This window comes from Rhamphochromis longiceps, linkage group LG7 (assembly GCF_057381845.1).
Source record: "Rhamphochromis longiceps isolate RC_006_pf linkage group LG7, R_longiceps_female_GT1.1, whole genome shotgun sequence".
Lineage (NCBI taxonomy): Eukaryota > Metazoa > Chordata > Actinopteri > Cichliformes > Cichlidae > Rhamphochromis > Rhamphochromis longiceps.
The window spans coordinates 63,625,149-63,637,694 of NC_140563.1; the positions used below are offsets into that span (position 1 = coordinate 63,625,149).

General features: G+C 39.0%; 1 protein-coding gene across 1 annotated transcript; it reads left to right on the top strand.

The window, feature by feature from the left end:
* gnsb (glucosamine (N-acetyl)-6-sulfatase (Sanfilippo disease IIID), b) lies at nt 1-12,423 on the top strand. The gene is made up of 13 exons (XM_085414784.1): nt 1-330; nt 1,677-1,736; nt 2,322-2,525; nt 2,906-2,971; nt 3,048-3,146; nt 5,460-5,627; nt 6,442-6,524; nt 7,703-7,821; nt 9,630-9,733; nt 9,854-9,955; nt 10,029-10,139; nt 10,725-10,835; nt 10,943-12,423. Exons 1-13 carry the CDS (start codon nt 139-141, stop codon nt 11,096-11,098), a joined length of 1,575 nt encoding a protein of 524 aa, XP_085270910.1. The 5' UTR covers nt 1-138; the 3' UTR covers nt 11,099-12,423.
* Nucleotides 12,424-12,546: the final 123 nt, after the last annotated feature.

Consider the following 12,546-nt stretch of genomic DNA (forward strand, 5'->3'; position numbering starts at 1 on the left):
AACTTTAAAACTACCAGTGTGTCCGGTCCAGCCGGATCACGCTCATTTTCCAGCAAGCCTCCCCTGTGCAGGAAAGCAAAGCTGCTGAACGGCAGCGGTGGCTTCGTGTAGCACCAGGCCCGGCGCTGTGGTGTCTCAATGGCAGACCTGAGGATCAGAGCTGGTGCGACCAGAAGCCCACAGAGAGGAGGCGGACACTCCGCTGCCTTGTCCCTGGTCACGCTGCTGTCTGCGCTGCTCACCTGCGGCGTCAGGTGTGCAGAAAGCGACAAACCGAGCAACATTATCCTCGTGCTTGTCGACGACCAGGATGTTCAGATAGGTGGGATGGTGAGTGAATTCACTCTAGAAATATACAGCCTGTCATTCGTGTCGGTTCCTCAGAGACTTGACAGTTTCTGTAGTGAGGTCATGCAGTGCTCATACTGTTTGAAACGTCCTGTTTATGGTCACCTGATACTGAGTTTAGACAAACACACGCTCTATTTTCTTTCTGTTTTGCGGGCTAACTCAGATTTAACCTCCTCGGTGCTTTGAACCTGTTAATCAGTTAGTTGAATAGCTGAACTGTCAGATGATGAAAGAATTACAAGAATTGTGGGAAGTTTATGACTTTTGAGAAAGACAGGCTGGATATATAAAAAATAATAAAATTGAGCAAATAAAACTAACAATTAAAAATGCAATATATGCGAATTTATTAAAGATACAAATGTGCGGTCACAGTATTGATCTGAGACTGAACTTAAAGGTCATTTTTGTGATTAGTTTGTACATATGTGTTAACTAAAAGTTTCATCAAAGGTGCTTGCTGGGCTGGTGTGAGGCGACAGTGCACGAGTGTGCCACCCACGCTCTTCATACTTTTTTTTTTTTTTTTCATTTGTCAGGCGTCATTGGAAAAAACAACGTGTTTTTATGAGTTGCTGCGTTAAATTATGGCTACAGTATCTTGTGGTAGAAGTTTGTATTACACGAAACTACAGCCAGGCCCGAGGGCCTAGGACCTTCAGTTGATATCTATTCTACACAACATGCGGATGTTTTCTACATGAAATAATAGCATTTTTTTTATGAAATTTTGTTAGGACCTACTTGGTTTTGGAATTAATCTATTTGAAACTCTGGAAGTTACGACAAGTGTTTTTAACCTAAATGTTAAGTTCAGCTTCTAACATGCTTGGAAAGCAGATGGGTTCTGAAACAATTGCTCAGTTAACTCTATTCCTGTTTCAAGTCCTACATCTGTTCCTGTGTGTATTTTTGCTTATAAGTGACGTGCAACCTTAAAGGTCTCTCCAGTATAAGCACATTTATGTTTGCAATATTTTGCTCAGAATTGAAAGCATTTTTTTTTTTTTAAAAAAAAGGAGAAATCTGGAATGCACTTAATGTATTTTCAAAAGCTGGTACCTGTTCTTATTAGGTCCTGTGAAATTCTTTACCAGATGTTTGGAACCACCAGATATTTGAATAATCCACAAAGATCCATTCACAGAAAAATGGTCAGCTGATCAAGTGTTTAGCTAAAAGAGATTACTTTATGTGCCTTTCTAGTAGATGTTTCGACAATAGCTAATACTGTCATAATGTTTTGAGTTTGTGCTTGTAGCATCTATTACTTCTCCAGTACTGTCATTATGGTGTGAGTCACTTTGTCTGTTTCTATTGCACAGACACCAATGAAGAAGGCAAAAGCCTATATAGGAGACGAAGGAGCAACATTTGTGAATTCTGTGAGTATCTTATGCAGTACATATACTTTTACTAGACTACATTTCACAGGGAGACATTTATTTTATTACGTTATATTTTCCGACAGTTGTAATTACTTGTAGATTGAAGTGTCACACAATAAATCACATTACAAGTTTATGAAACAATATATGTTGGTGAAAATTAAACCACTGGTTCCCAAACGTACTTATTATGACTTCCTTTTACAAGTGTCTACTTGGGGAATCCTGTCATTTTTCAGATGTGAGCAGTTTGACTAAGAAAGAAAAATTCTTTTCTTGAAGTGTCAGAGCAATTGGTGGGAATCACAGACAAATACAATATATAATATTCTGATATGTTGCCCATGGTAACGAAGATATTATGATAATAATGAATCAGATACATCAAATCTGCAAAACCACATACATTGCAAGACAATAATCAAAGATATGGCACAAGATGTGTGTATGAAAGCAAAACTCAAATGTTTGCACTGTTTGCACCAGTGATTACACAATAAATGAGTCTCATATCCTCCTTTCTGCTGTCACGCTTCTCTCCCTCCCCCTTTCTCCCTGTTCTCACTTCTTCCTCCTGTGAAGTTCACAGTCACGCCACTGTGCTGCCCCAGCAGGAGCAGTATTTTGACAGGTCGATACCCTCACAATCACGAGGTGAGAAACAACTCCCTCAACGGGAACTGCTCCAGCCTTCAGTGGCAGAAAGGCCCCGAGGCAGAGGCCTTCCCCACCTACCTCAACAAACTGAAATACCAGACATTCTTTTCTGGGAAATACCTTAACCAGGTTTGTACATGTATATACTTTTATAAGCATTATACACGTCCAAATGCTTCCAAACTTCAAAACACACAGGCAGTACAATGAATACACCGTGCTTATGACTGATTTTTTTCTGTTCTAAATGTTGAAATATTGTTGGGAGCCCAACAGTGTTTGTGTTGTGTTTTCATTTTATTCACTCACGTATTTGGCAGAGACTGTGACATATCACAGTCAGCAGATACAGCTAATGGAGATACACACGTCCCACAAGGTGACTCAGCAGTGATCGCTGACTCATTACAAAACAGTATTCTGCAGGACTGTCAGTATGAAGCCCTGAAGATGCTTGTTACATCATTTCTCTTGAAGCCGACTGAGCTAACTGTACCTTCTACTTTCAGTATGGTAGCAAAGCAGCAGGAAGTGTTGGCCATATTCCACCTGGCTGGGACCAGTGGCATGCACTGGTGAGTCACAAGTAACATGTACATGCACAATTTCTCCTAAGTACTTCTGTCATGACACCTTTTGCTGCACTTACAGGTGGGAAACTCTCAGTACTACAACTACACTCTGTCAGTCAATGGGAAAGAAGAAAAGCACGGTGACAGTTACGAGGACGACTACCTCACAGACCTCATAGTGAGTAGTAATCAGACCCTCAGATTTGAAGTGGAGGGAGTTCATTACGTGGTTTATGTGGTTCATTTATCTTTGGTGGTTGATTTACCTGACTCTTATTTTGAGCATTCAATGCTTTCCAGCTAGGTGCTGTCCTTGACATCATGTGTGATATTACTTGATATCATTCAGCCGTCTTGAGTCTCTTGTCATTGGAGACCTTGTTTTGTCCAGAGATTATCTTTGAGCTGGAGGACATGGAGCAGACTGAGATCTGCCTTGATCTCGCCTTGAGGCGACTTTTGTTGTGATTTGGCGCTATATAAATAAAATTGAATTGAATTGAATCTGTTGCCTCATACTTCAGCTGGCTTTGCTGTGCTGAACATGAAGCTGATTGCATTTTAATTAGTGTCATAATGTACTTATGGAATAGTTTAAGGAAGTGTGGATAGCTCCCTACTTTACAACAATTATATGGTGGTGAATTTTGGTGGAACTTCTAAGTATTGGCAGTAGGGTCATGGTTGCTTTAACAACTTGTTGGCTATAGCTGCCAGCCATCAGCTCAGCTTCACATATACTGATTCATGTCACTAAACTGGACCTCATTTTTAATTAAATTATCTGAAAATAATATGAACTGCTGTCTGGTAAAGACTATCCAAGACGTTTTGGTGGCTGAAATTCTAATATTTTATTACTGATACTTTGCAAAAATGAGCAGGTATGCCTCTGTGCGGTTTGTTGAAGTCATTGGTGGCTGGTGCCTGTGTGGGTTTTTATTTTATTTATTATATGGTGAACACACATGCTTGTGCATGCACATGGATATGCTTTCTATTTATTACTGCCACACTGTGGAAATGTGGCAGTAACAGTATGTGGGAAATATTGTGTGTTTTGGGACATTTGAGGGTGAATTTACAAAAGAGGGTATGGTTGTTCACCTCTGCAGTCAGTCAGCTGCTGGCATAGAAACATAAAATGTGGTGTTTTTCTGCCAGTCAGCATTGTGACAGGTTAATCATCAGCTAATGCAGTAGCTGGCGATAAAAGGGTTGCAAGAAAGAAGCTAATATTAGAAAGGGCTATTTAGTTTCTGTGGGACGCATTACATTACATTCAAGTTTTGGTGAAAATGTTTGGTTTCTTTGTGTTTATATTTAAGGTTTAAATTTCACGCACTTGCTGCTTATCAGGTGACTCAAAGAATTTGTTTATCTTACTCTAGATTTAGTTTATGAGAGCTGAATGATCTTTGTCACATGTGCTGTTGTCATGATTGCTTGCAACAAAGAATAACGGTGGAGAGAAAGAATTGGTCCAAGGTGTGGCTTCATTTCATGAAGAAAGATGATAGTAGTCCTAGTTTTAATGTCTGTAAGCCATCAAGGCAGGTTCGAAATGTCAGTGATTTGCTGACACATTCATCCACACAACAGGGAAAAGCTTTAGATTCAGCATGAGAACTTCTGTTTTCCAATCAAGTTTCATGTCTGTGACCGAACATAAATAGCTCTTATTATAAAAATACTCCCACATAGATAGGCTTGGTGTCTTTTTTTTCTTTATAAAATTCTATTCTGTAAAACAGGGAGGGAGCATTTTTTTAGCCTTGCTAACCACCGCTGCCCCACTGGCTAGTAAGCTGACATGTGAGTGATATTTGACATTCAGCTTTTGTTGATGTGTTACATCAGTTTTGTGCTTCTGTTTAAAGATGATGAGATGGAAGTCTTGAAAACAGTTTTCTTTTATGACACAAAAGGGAAAACGTAAATGAAACTTAATTAACGGAAAAGATGTCATTGAAATTGACTGTTATCCTTGAATTTTACAGTTTGTCCATATTTTATATGGTTAACAAAATAAGTAATTTGCACCCTTAGAGTCATTTGAATTTTTGCAAACCCTTGCTGGTTAATATTTCACTTTCATTTTGACTCGAAGTTGGTTCTGTTGTGCAGCTGCTGTCCCACTGGCCAAAGAAAGCAGTAGTTTATGTGTATATATGGGCTCTCATACTAACTGATCTATAAATCTTAAACTTAGATGGAAAAAACCAAAAACTAAAATCAAAATTACATTTCAAATTGGGGAAAAAGAGAGTAACAGCCTAGAACGGTCCACTGTGGCTTTTGACCAACTGTATTTTTACATCCCTGGGTGATAATGACTTTCAGATGGCACTTTTGTAGCTTACATCATACATATATACAGTTGGTGTTCATTTCTTTACAAGTCTGCTTGTTTTTGCCTAAGCTAAGCTTTTAAAGAAATGTAAGTTTTGCAGCAGTCATGTAATAAGTCTGTGCCTGTTTGTCAATCCAGCTGAACCGGTCTCTTCACTTCCTGGATGACAGGAGCCCTCAACATCCGTTCTTCCTGATGCTGTCCCCTCCAGCTTGTCACTCCCCCTGGACTGCAGCGCCTCAGTACCAGAAAGAGTTCAAGGATGTCCAGGCCCCTCGAGATGGCAGCTTTAACAAGCCAGGGAAGGTATGCCTTTTCAAGAATGTTATGCTATGTGTCTGGTGAAGTCCAGTTTTAATCATTTAAGGCGACTGGCAAGAGTAAAATCTTTTTTTTCGAGGCAGCACCTTGAAACAGTGATCCATGCTTTTATTTCTTCCCGCCTGGACTACTGTAACTCACTTTATGTGGGGGTCAGTCAGTCGTTGCTCTCACGTCTGCAGCTGGTTCAAAATGCGGCTGCACGACTCCTAACAGGAACTCGAAAAAGAGAGCATATAACCCCCGTGCTAGCCTCTCTGCACTGGCTGCCTGTGTCTTTTAGAGTTAATTTTAAAATTCTTATGTTTGTTTTTAAATGCCTTCACAGTCTTGTCCCGCCTTACCTCTCTGAGCTTCTTCATCCCCACATACCCTGTCGGTCTCTCAGGTCAGCTGACCAGCTGCTCCTGGAGGTACCGAGATCCAGGAGGAAGCTCAGAGGGGACGGGGCCTTCTCTATTGTGGCTCCAAAATTATGGAATAATTTGCCCATGCATGTTAGAGAGGCCCCTTCACTGTCCACTTTTAAATCACGTCTTAAAACCCACTTTTATTCCTTGGCTTTTAAACTCAGTGAGACTTAGTTTCTCTTTTAATTGAAGTAGTTATTTAATTAATGATTTCACTCTTCTTTTATTTGTGTTTTATTTATATCTCATGTAATTTTATTTTACAGTTCCAATGTACAGCACTTTGTGTCAGCTGTGGTTGTTTTAAAGTGCTTTATAAATAAAGTTGATGATGATGGTGGTTTTTAATTTTGTTTCTAATGAATCTTTTATTTTTGTGAATGCTTTAGGATAAACACTGGCTGCTGCGCCAACCTCCTAATCCGATGCCAAACAGCTCAATCACTTTCCTGGATAATGCATACAGGAAAAGGTACAATTGTTAAGCGTACGTCTCTTTTTGCATGAAAGCGCATAGTTCGTAGAAGACAAAGTCAGAATAGTGTCACCACTGTCAAACAAGAAAATGTAAAAAAAAAAATGGTAAAACTAGTTTTGTTTTTGTTTATTTTCTTCTGTCTTCCTCCTCCCCTCACCGCAGCCTTGTTCTGCCAGAGGTTTCTTCCTGTTAAAAGGGAGTTTTTCCTTTCCACTGTTGCCAAAGTGCTTGTTCATAGAGGATCATCTGATTGTTAGGGTTTTCTCTCTGTTTCCTTTGCATTATTGTAGAGTCTGTACCTTACGATATAAAGCACCTTGAGGCAAGCGTTGTTGTAATTTGACACAGAATTGAATCGAATTGTAGTTTTAACCTCATGAGCCAGCAGGGATAAAGCATTAATATATTTTAGCTGTTAGAATTCTGGAAATCACTCTTTGCTGCATCCTCTGATTTACAAAGTGTTTTTTTTTTGTTTTTTTTTTTTTTTTAAATCAATTATTTATTCAACTACCTCAGAGTTTTCTGCATGATGCTTTTGAATTTTATGGTATTGTATTTTTAAAAATATGGAAAGGATCCTGTGATCATCCTCCCTATTTGTCTTCATTGGGGTTGTTGAGGTCAACACCAGAGCTTTTTTTTTTTTTTCTTTTTTTTTCCCCATAGATAAGAAATATTAGAAATTGACTTAGGAAGGACAAAGCCTTTCTTGAAACTGAAGTAAAATAGAAGAAATTAGAATGGGTACTCATTGTTTGGTCCTTTTTGGTCTGAAATTACATAACAAATAAACAATTAATTTTAATTGCTTGAAAAAAAATTGCAAATGACTAAAAGTTATGAATAAAATTTGTTCCAATGGGTTCAGGAAAGCAAAATTCCACACTTGCAAACAACTGGAGATATTAAACCAGTCTAAACAATTTAGAAAACAAAATCCCTGAATCATAGGAGTAATTGCAGTTATCTGCAGTTCCTCAGTGGTAAAATCAGTATTTGTGTTCAGTCTGACATATTAAAGCCTATGTCTGCACTTTAACTGCATCTTTATTGATTTCTTTAAAATCCATTTTGTTTGTGTATAGATCCAAAATTATGAAAATCATATCAACATCCAAATATTTCTCCACCTAGCATGTACATCCAAAAACTTCTGATGTCTCTGGCAGGTGGCAGACCCTGTTATCTGTGGATGACATGGTGGAGAAGCTAGTGAAGAAACTTGACAGTATAAAGGAGCTAAACAACACCTACATCTTCTACACTTCAGATAACGGCTACCACACAGGTCTGTTTTTGATAAACTCCTCCATTTAATCTTCGATTAGTTCATGCTCTGTACCTTCTGTCTGTGTCATCTTGAGCTGGATTTATACTGCTGGGTTACAGAAGACAGTTTAATTTTTAATTTTTAGCCCCCTGGCTGCATTGCATAAATGCAAGTCACCAAAACATTTTAAGTTACTTTTAGGTCCTTTTTTATGGTTTGTTTTCTTCAAGAAATACCATGGGTAATAGAAAATAATTCAATTTAATTCAATTCAGTCTATTGATATAGCCCCAAATTACAACAGCAGTCACTTCAAAGTGATTGAAGTGAAGTGAAAACCAGAACAAAAGAACAACACCCTGTTGGCAATGTTGGCAAAGGAAGAACTCAGGAAAAAAACTTCAGGCAGAACCAGGCTTAGGGAGGGGCATCCATCTACCACAACCAGTTGGGGGTAAGGGGAGTGAGACAGGGATAAAAGACACACTGTGGAAGTAAACCAGAGATTAATAGTAATTGATGACTAAGTGCAGAGTGATGTATTAAAATATAGTGAGTTAAGAAGAAATGAGGGAAAATTCAGGTCAACTGATCCATCCCTAACTAAATGCTTTATCAAAAGTCCCTCTCCCTCTTAAAGAGGGTGTGTGTTTCCTAAATCCAAGGTGGGAGCTGATTCCACTGGAGAGAGGCACGAAAACTGAGGCTCTGTCTCCGTTCTACTTTTAAAAAAAAAAATGATAGGAACCACGAAAACCAGCAGTCTGAGAGTGAAGTGCTCTATTGAGGTGATATGGTACTATGAGGTCTTTAAGATGGGCCCTGATTATTCAACATCTTGTATGTGAGGAGAAGGATTTTAAAATTGAGTCTGGATATAACGGGGAGTCAATAAAGAGAAGCCAGTACAGGAAAAATAAATCTCTTACTGTAAAGACACCATCCGACTCCAGATCATTGTCATGTACATGCGCTTCTAATAATGCTGAGAGATTTGTGTTAAAAAAAACCAAAAAAACCAGAATCTGAGGCACTCTGCTGAACATATGTAATTGCAACATTTCTGTATCTTTTATGTTTAAAAAAGAAAAAATCTTCAGATTGGTTTGTCTTATATGAATGATAAATATAATAAACCCATATTGACCAATGACTGACCTGTCTGTATGGGATTAGTTCAGTAATAAAAATGTGCAAAAACTACAAAAACCTGTAAATAAACAGTAATGACAGCAACAAATAATCACCCAACTGAATGAAATAATTATTTTAAACCATCTGATGTTGTTTTAAAAGCAATAGCGGGTAAATTGTTTGTTACAGGTTACATTTGTGTTCCCCAGTCTGACCTGAGAGCTTATAGGTATTTGCACAGTCACCTGCCAGTTTACTGTGTACACCTTTCTTTGCATTGAAACCCCTTTTAACTGCAGTACTGCCCTAATTATTTATGGCCTAGATTCAACGAGATGCTGGAAACATTTCTCACAGTTTGCTCCATACTGACACGATTGTATCATACAATTGCTGCAGATTTTCATTCACAATGCAAATCCTCTATTCCACCACATCCCAAAGGCACTCAATTATGTGGCGAATGGAGGGCATCTGAATACACTGAACCCATTGTCTGTAAACCAGTTTGAGATGATTGAGCTTCGTGTAGATCAGCAGTATCTCAAATACTCAGACCAGTCCATCTGTCACCAACAACCATGCCACGTTCAAAGTCACAGAAATCACCTTTCATCCTCATTCTGATGCCTTGAGTTGCTGCCTAGTGATTGATTAGATCTAGGTGTAATCAGCTGTACTTGCTGTTCCAGGTCAGTTCTCGCTGCCCATTGATAAGAGGCAGCTCTATGAATTTGACATCAGGATTCCGCTAATGGTCCGCGGTCCTGGCATAAAAGCCAAGCAGGTGCTGCAGGTCAGAACAATACTCCACTAAAACACACACTCCAGCTGCTTAAAAGCATATTAATGTCTCTGGAACTGTTTTTTGTTTTTTACCTTTTTTTTTCCCCCTCATGTCTTTTTTTTCTTCCAGGCTCCAGTACTGAATATAGACCTGGCTCCCACCATACTGGACATAGCTGGAGTCAATCTGTCGTCTGTGAATGTGGACGGGCAGTCTTTCCTCGCTCAGATGGTCAGCTGCTTCTTTACATTGACTCTCACTTATTTTTCCCTCATGCTAAATCTTAACCCAAATTTTATCTTAGGCTCCTTCATTGCGTAATGGCACTGCACGACCATACTTCCTTGTTGAGTACACTGGAGAAGGACAGCCAACGTCAGACCCTACTTGCCCTAAATTAGGTCCAGGAGTATCTGTGAGTACCTACAAAAGCAGGCTTCCTATTCTGGTCACCACTGAATGTAACATGCTTCCAGTTTCCAGTAATATTATAATCTCTGATTGAAAAAGGGGGAAAAAAAGTTATTTAAAATAATTCCTTTTTTCTCTTCAGTGTCAAAGTATTATGATACCAAAAAAGGGAGCTGAATACAGTAGAAGTATTTTCTCAGCCTTTCCACTGTTTTCCTCTTTGCTTTTTTGATAATGCACTGAGGGAAGACTGGATGCTACTCACTACTTGACTTATAATAGAAACTAAACTATAGCCTGGCTCTATTGAGCTTCATGATGTCAGTACACAGTAACTGAAGTCAGTTAATTGTTCAGATTCTATTAATGGCTTGAGTTAATGGTGCAAATTTGTAAGGAAATTTCCAATAAGTGCCTTTTTAATAGCAAATTCAGAATAGATGGCAATTTTCCTAATTGGAAACAACTGTGGACTAAAGCCTAAAAATAGGGTTCATGTTGCCACAAAACATATTGCTCCTGCCGATTCTGAAAGTTTGTTGCTCTGTTCCCAAGAAACCTTCACTGTAACATTTTTCACTGTCTTTAGCAATGTTTCCCAGACTGTGTTTGTGAAGACGCCTACAACAACACGTACGCCTGTGTCAGAACTCTGGACAGCAAAATGAACATGCAGTACTGTGAATTTGCAGACAGTGAGGTACTCCCGGGACTTTTTTGTGTGGGGGTTTTGTTTTTTGGACACATTTTAGTGAAAGTAGATGTGAAGCTTCTCAGTGTTTTGTTTTGTTTTTTTTACCCCCCAAGTCGTATGTAGAAGTCTATAACCTGACGTCGGACCCGCATCAGCTGGAGAACATCGTGAAGAAGGTGGATCCCTCCATCCTGCAGATCATGAACCAGCGGCTCATAAAGCTCCAGTCCTGCGTGAGTGACAGCTGCCGGGATTACAAGCAAAAATAAGACCGCCAAAGAAGCTGCCAAACGATGACCACACCAAAGTCTGAAAGGAGGGTGGGATCAGTCTGTCCAAATTTTTACATATATGAGATGAGATTCTGACAGGAAAAAAAAAAACATGGTTGACAAATAAAGTGACTGGTGGCTGTATTCCACTTAACTGTGTCAGTTTCAGGGGCCCAGAGTCATTACTTTCTTTGGAAATTTGCTCTTTTGATGACAGGGACACAAATTATGCAACTTGTTTATATATACAGATATATATGAAGCCACCACTAGAAGTTTGGTTAGCTTAGCCTGTATTTGGGGGAAGACAGCTTGCCTGCGTGCAATGATAACGCAATCAACATTTCGTACTATCTACCAGTAAATAGAGATGGATTGACATATCTGGTAAACACTGATATCAGCCAGTATCGACCTTGTTGATTGTTATCAGCGTGTGCACGCATTTGCACTAAATGTTCAAACATTTAAAAATCTAAAAGACTTGTCAATTTTTTTTATATGATGTCGATAAAAGCAAGAAAAAAGACAACAAAATAAACCTTACCCAATCGTTATCAGATATCGGTCAAAATGTTGGATTAAACATCAGTACTGGAAAAGGGTTCACAGTTGGTGTATTATCAGTGTACTTTTCCTTTTACGAGTCAAAATTTCTGCCGTCTTTCTGAGCCACACTCGTCTAGCTTCTCTTGTAAGTTTACTTTTGTTTTTCAAAGGTGCTACATGTAAGCTCAGTGTTATGGCATTCCTCTACCTCTCCATCAAGTCTCTGCAGTGAAATGGTAGACCTTATTCTGCACTCTTGGTGATCTGTTGGAAGTTGGAGGAACATCCTTACCAAAATTGGCAGCTGGTGGAGAACTGGCTCATCTACTGCTATGCCAGGCTCACCAAGACTGCAGAGTGCAAGGACTAAGTCCAGGTTTTGGAGGGACTCAGTGGCCAGTCTTCAATTTGAAAAACGTTAGATGGGAAAGAGTTAGCAGTGTCTGAAATTCCCATATAAAATACTTGCGTAAAGCACCTCTAAGATAACCTGCTTTCCCCATGCTGTCATGTGTTTGTGTATAAACTGCAATTTTCAGGCATAGTCAGTGTCTTCTGAACATTTCACCATTCTCGGAAACACAAAATGTTTGATTCTTCTTCTTACTTTGATTGTGAGCAGTTAAGAGAAAGGTTTACTGCTACACTGAAACTGTGACTCATCATCGTCTTTGAAGAGTTGGTTTAACATTCTAGGGTTTCATTTAAATGCTTTCCATGAGTTGGATGAAGGGATTAATATGACTTAACTTTTTTTTTTCATTCAGTATAAACATACCACCAATTATTAGTTAGCCAGCACAGAAAATTTAAGCAACTGCATGTAAGTAGGTTTACACATGGTTATGCTAATCTGACCAAACCAAAAGCTGCTTCTAACTGTATAATGTGGAGAT

What these genes read in the sequence shown, in the direction of transcription:
- gnsb (XM_085414784.1), top strand. Translation starts at nt 139, where the DNA reads ATGGCAGACCTGAGGATCAGAGCTGGTGCGACCAGAAGCCCACAGAGA. An exon ending in GGGACCAGTGGCATGCACTG is followed by an intron (nt 2,972 to 3,047) that starts GTGAGTCACAAG and finishes CTGCACTTACAG; the next exon opens with GTGGGAAACTCTCAGTACTA. An exon ending in GCTTTAACAAGCCAGGGAAG is followed by an intron (nt 5,628 to 6,441) that starts GTATGCCTTTTC and finishes TGAATGCTTTAG; the next exon opens with GATAAACACTGGCTGCTGCG.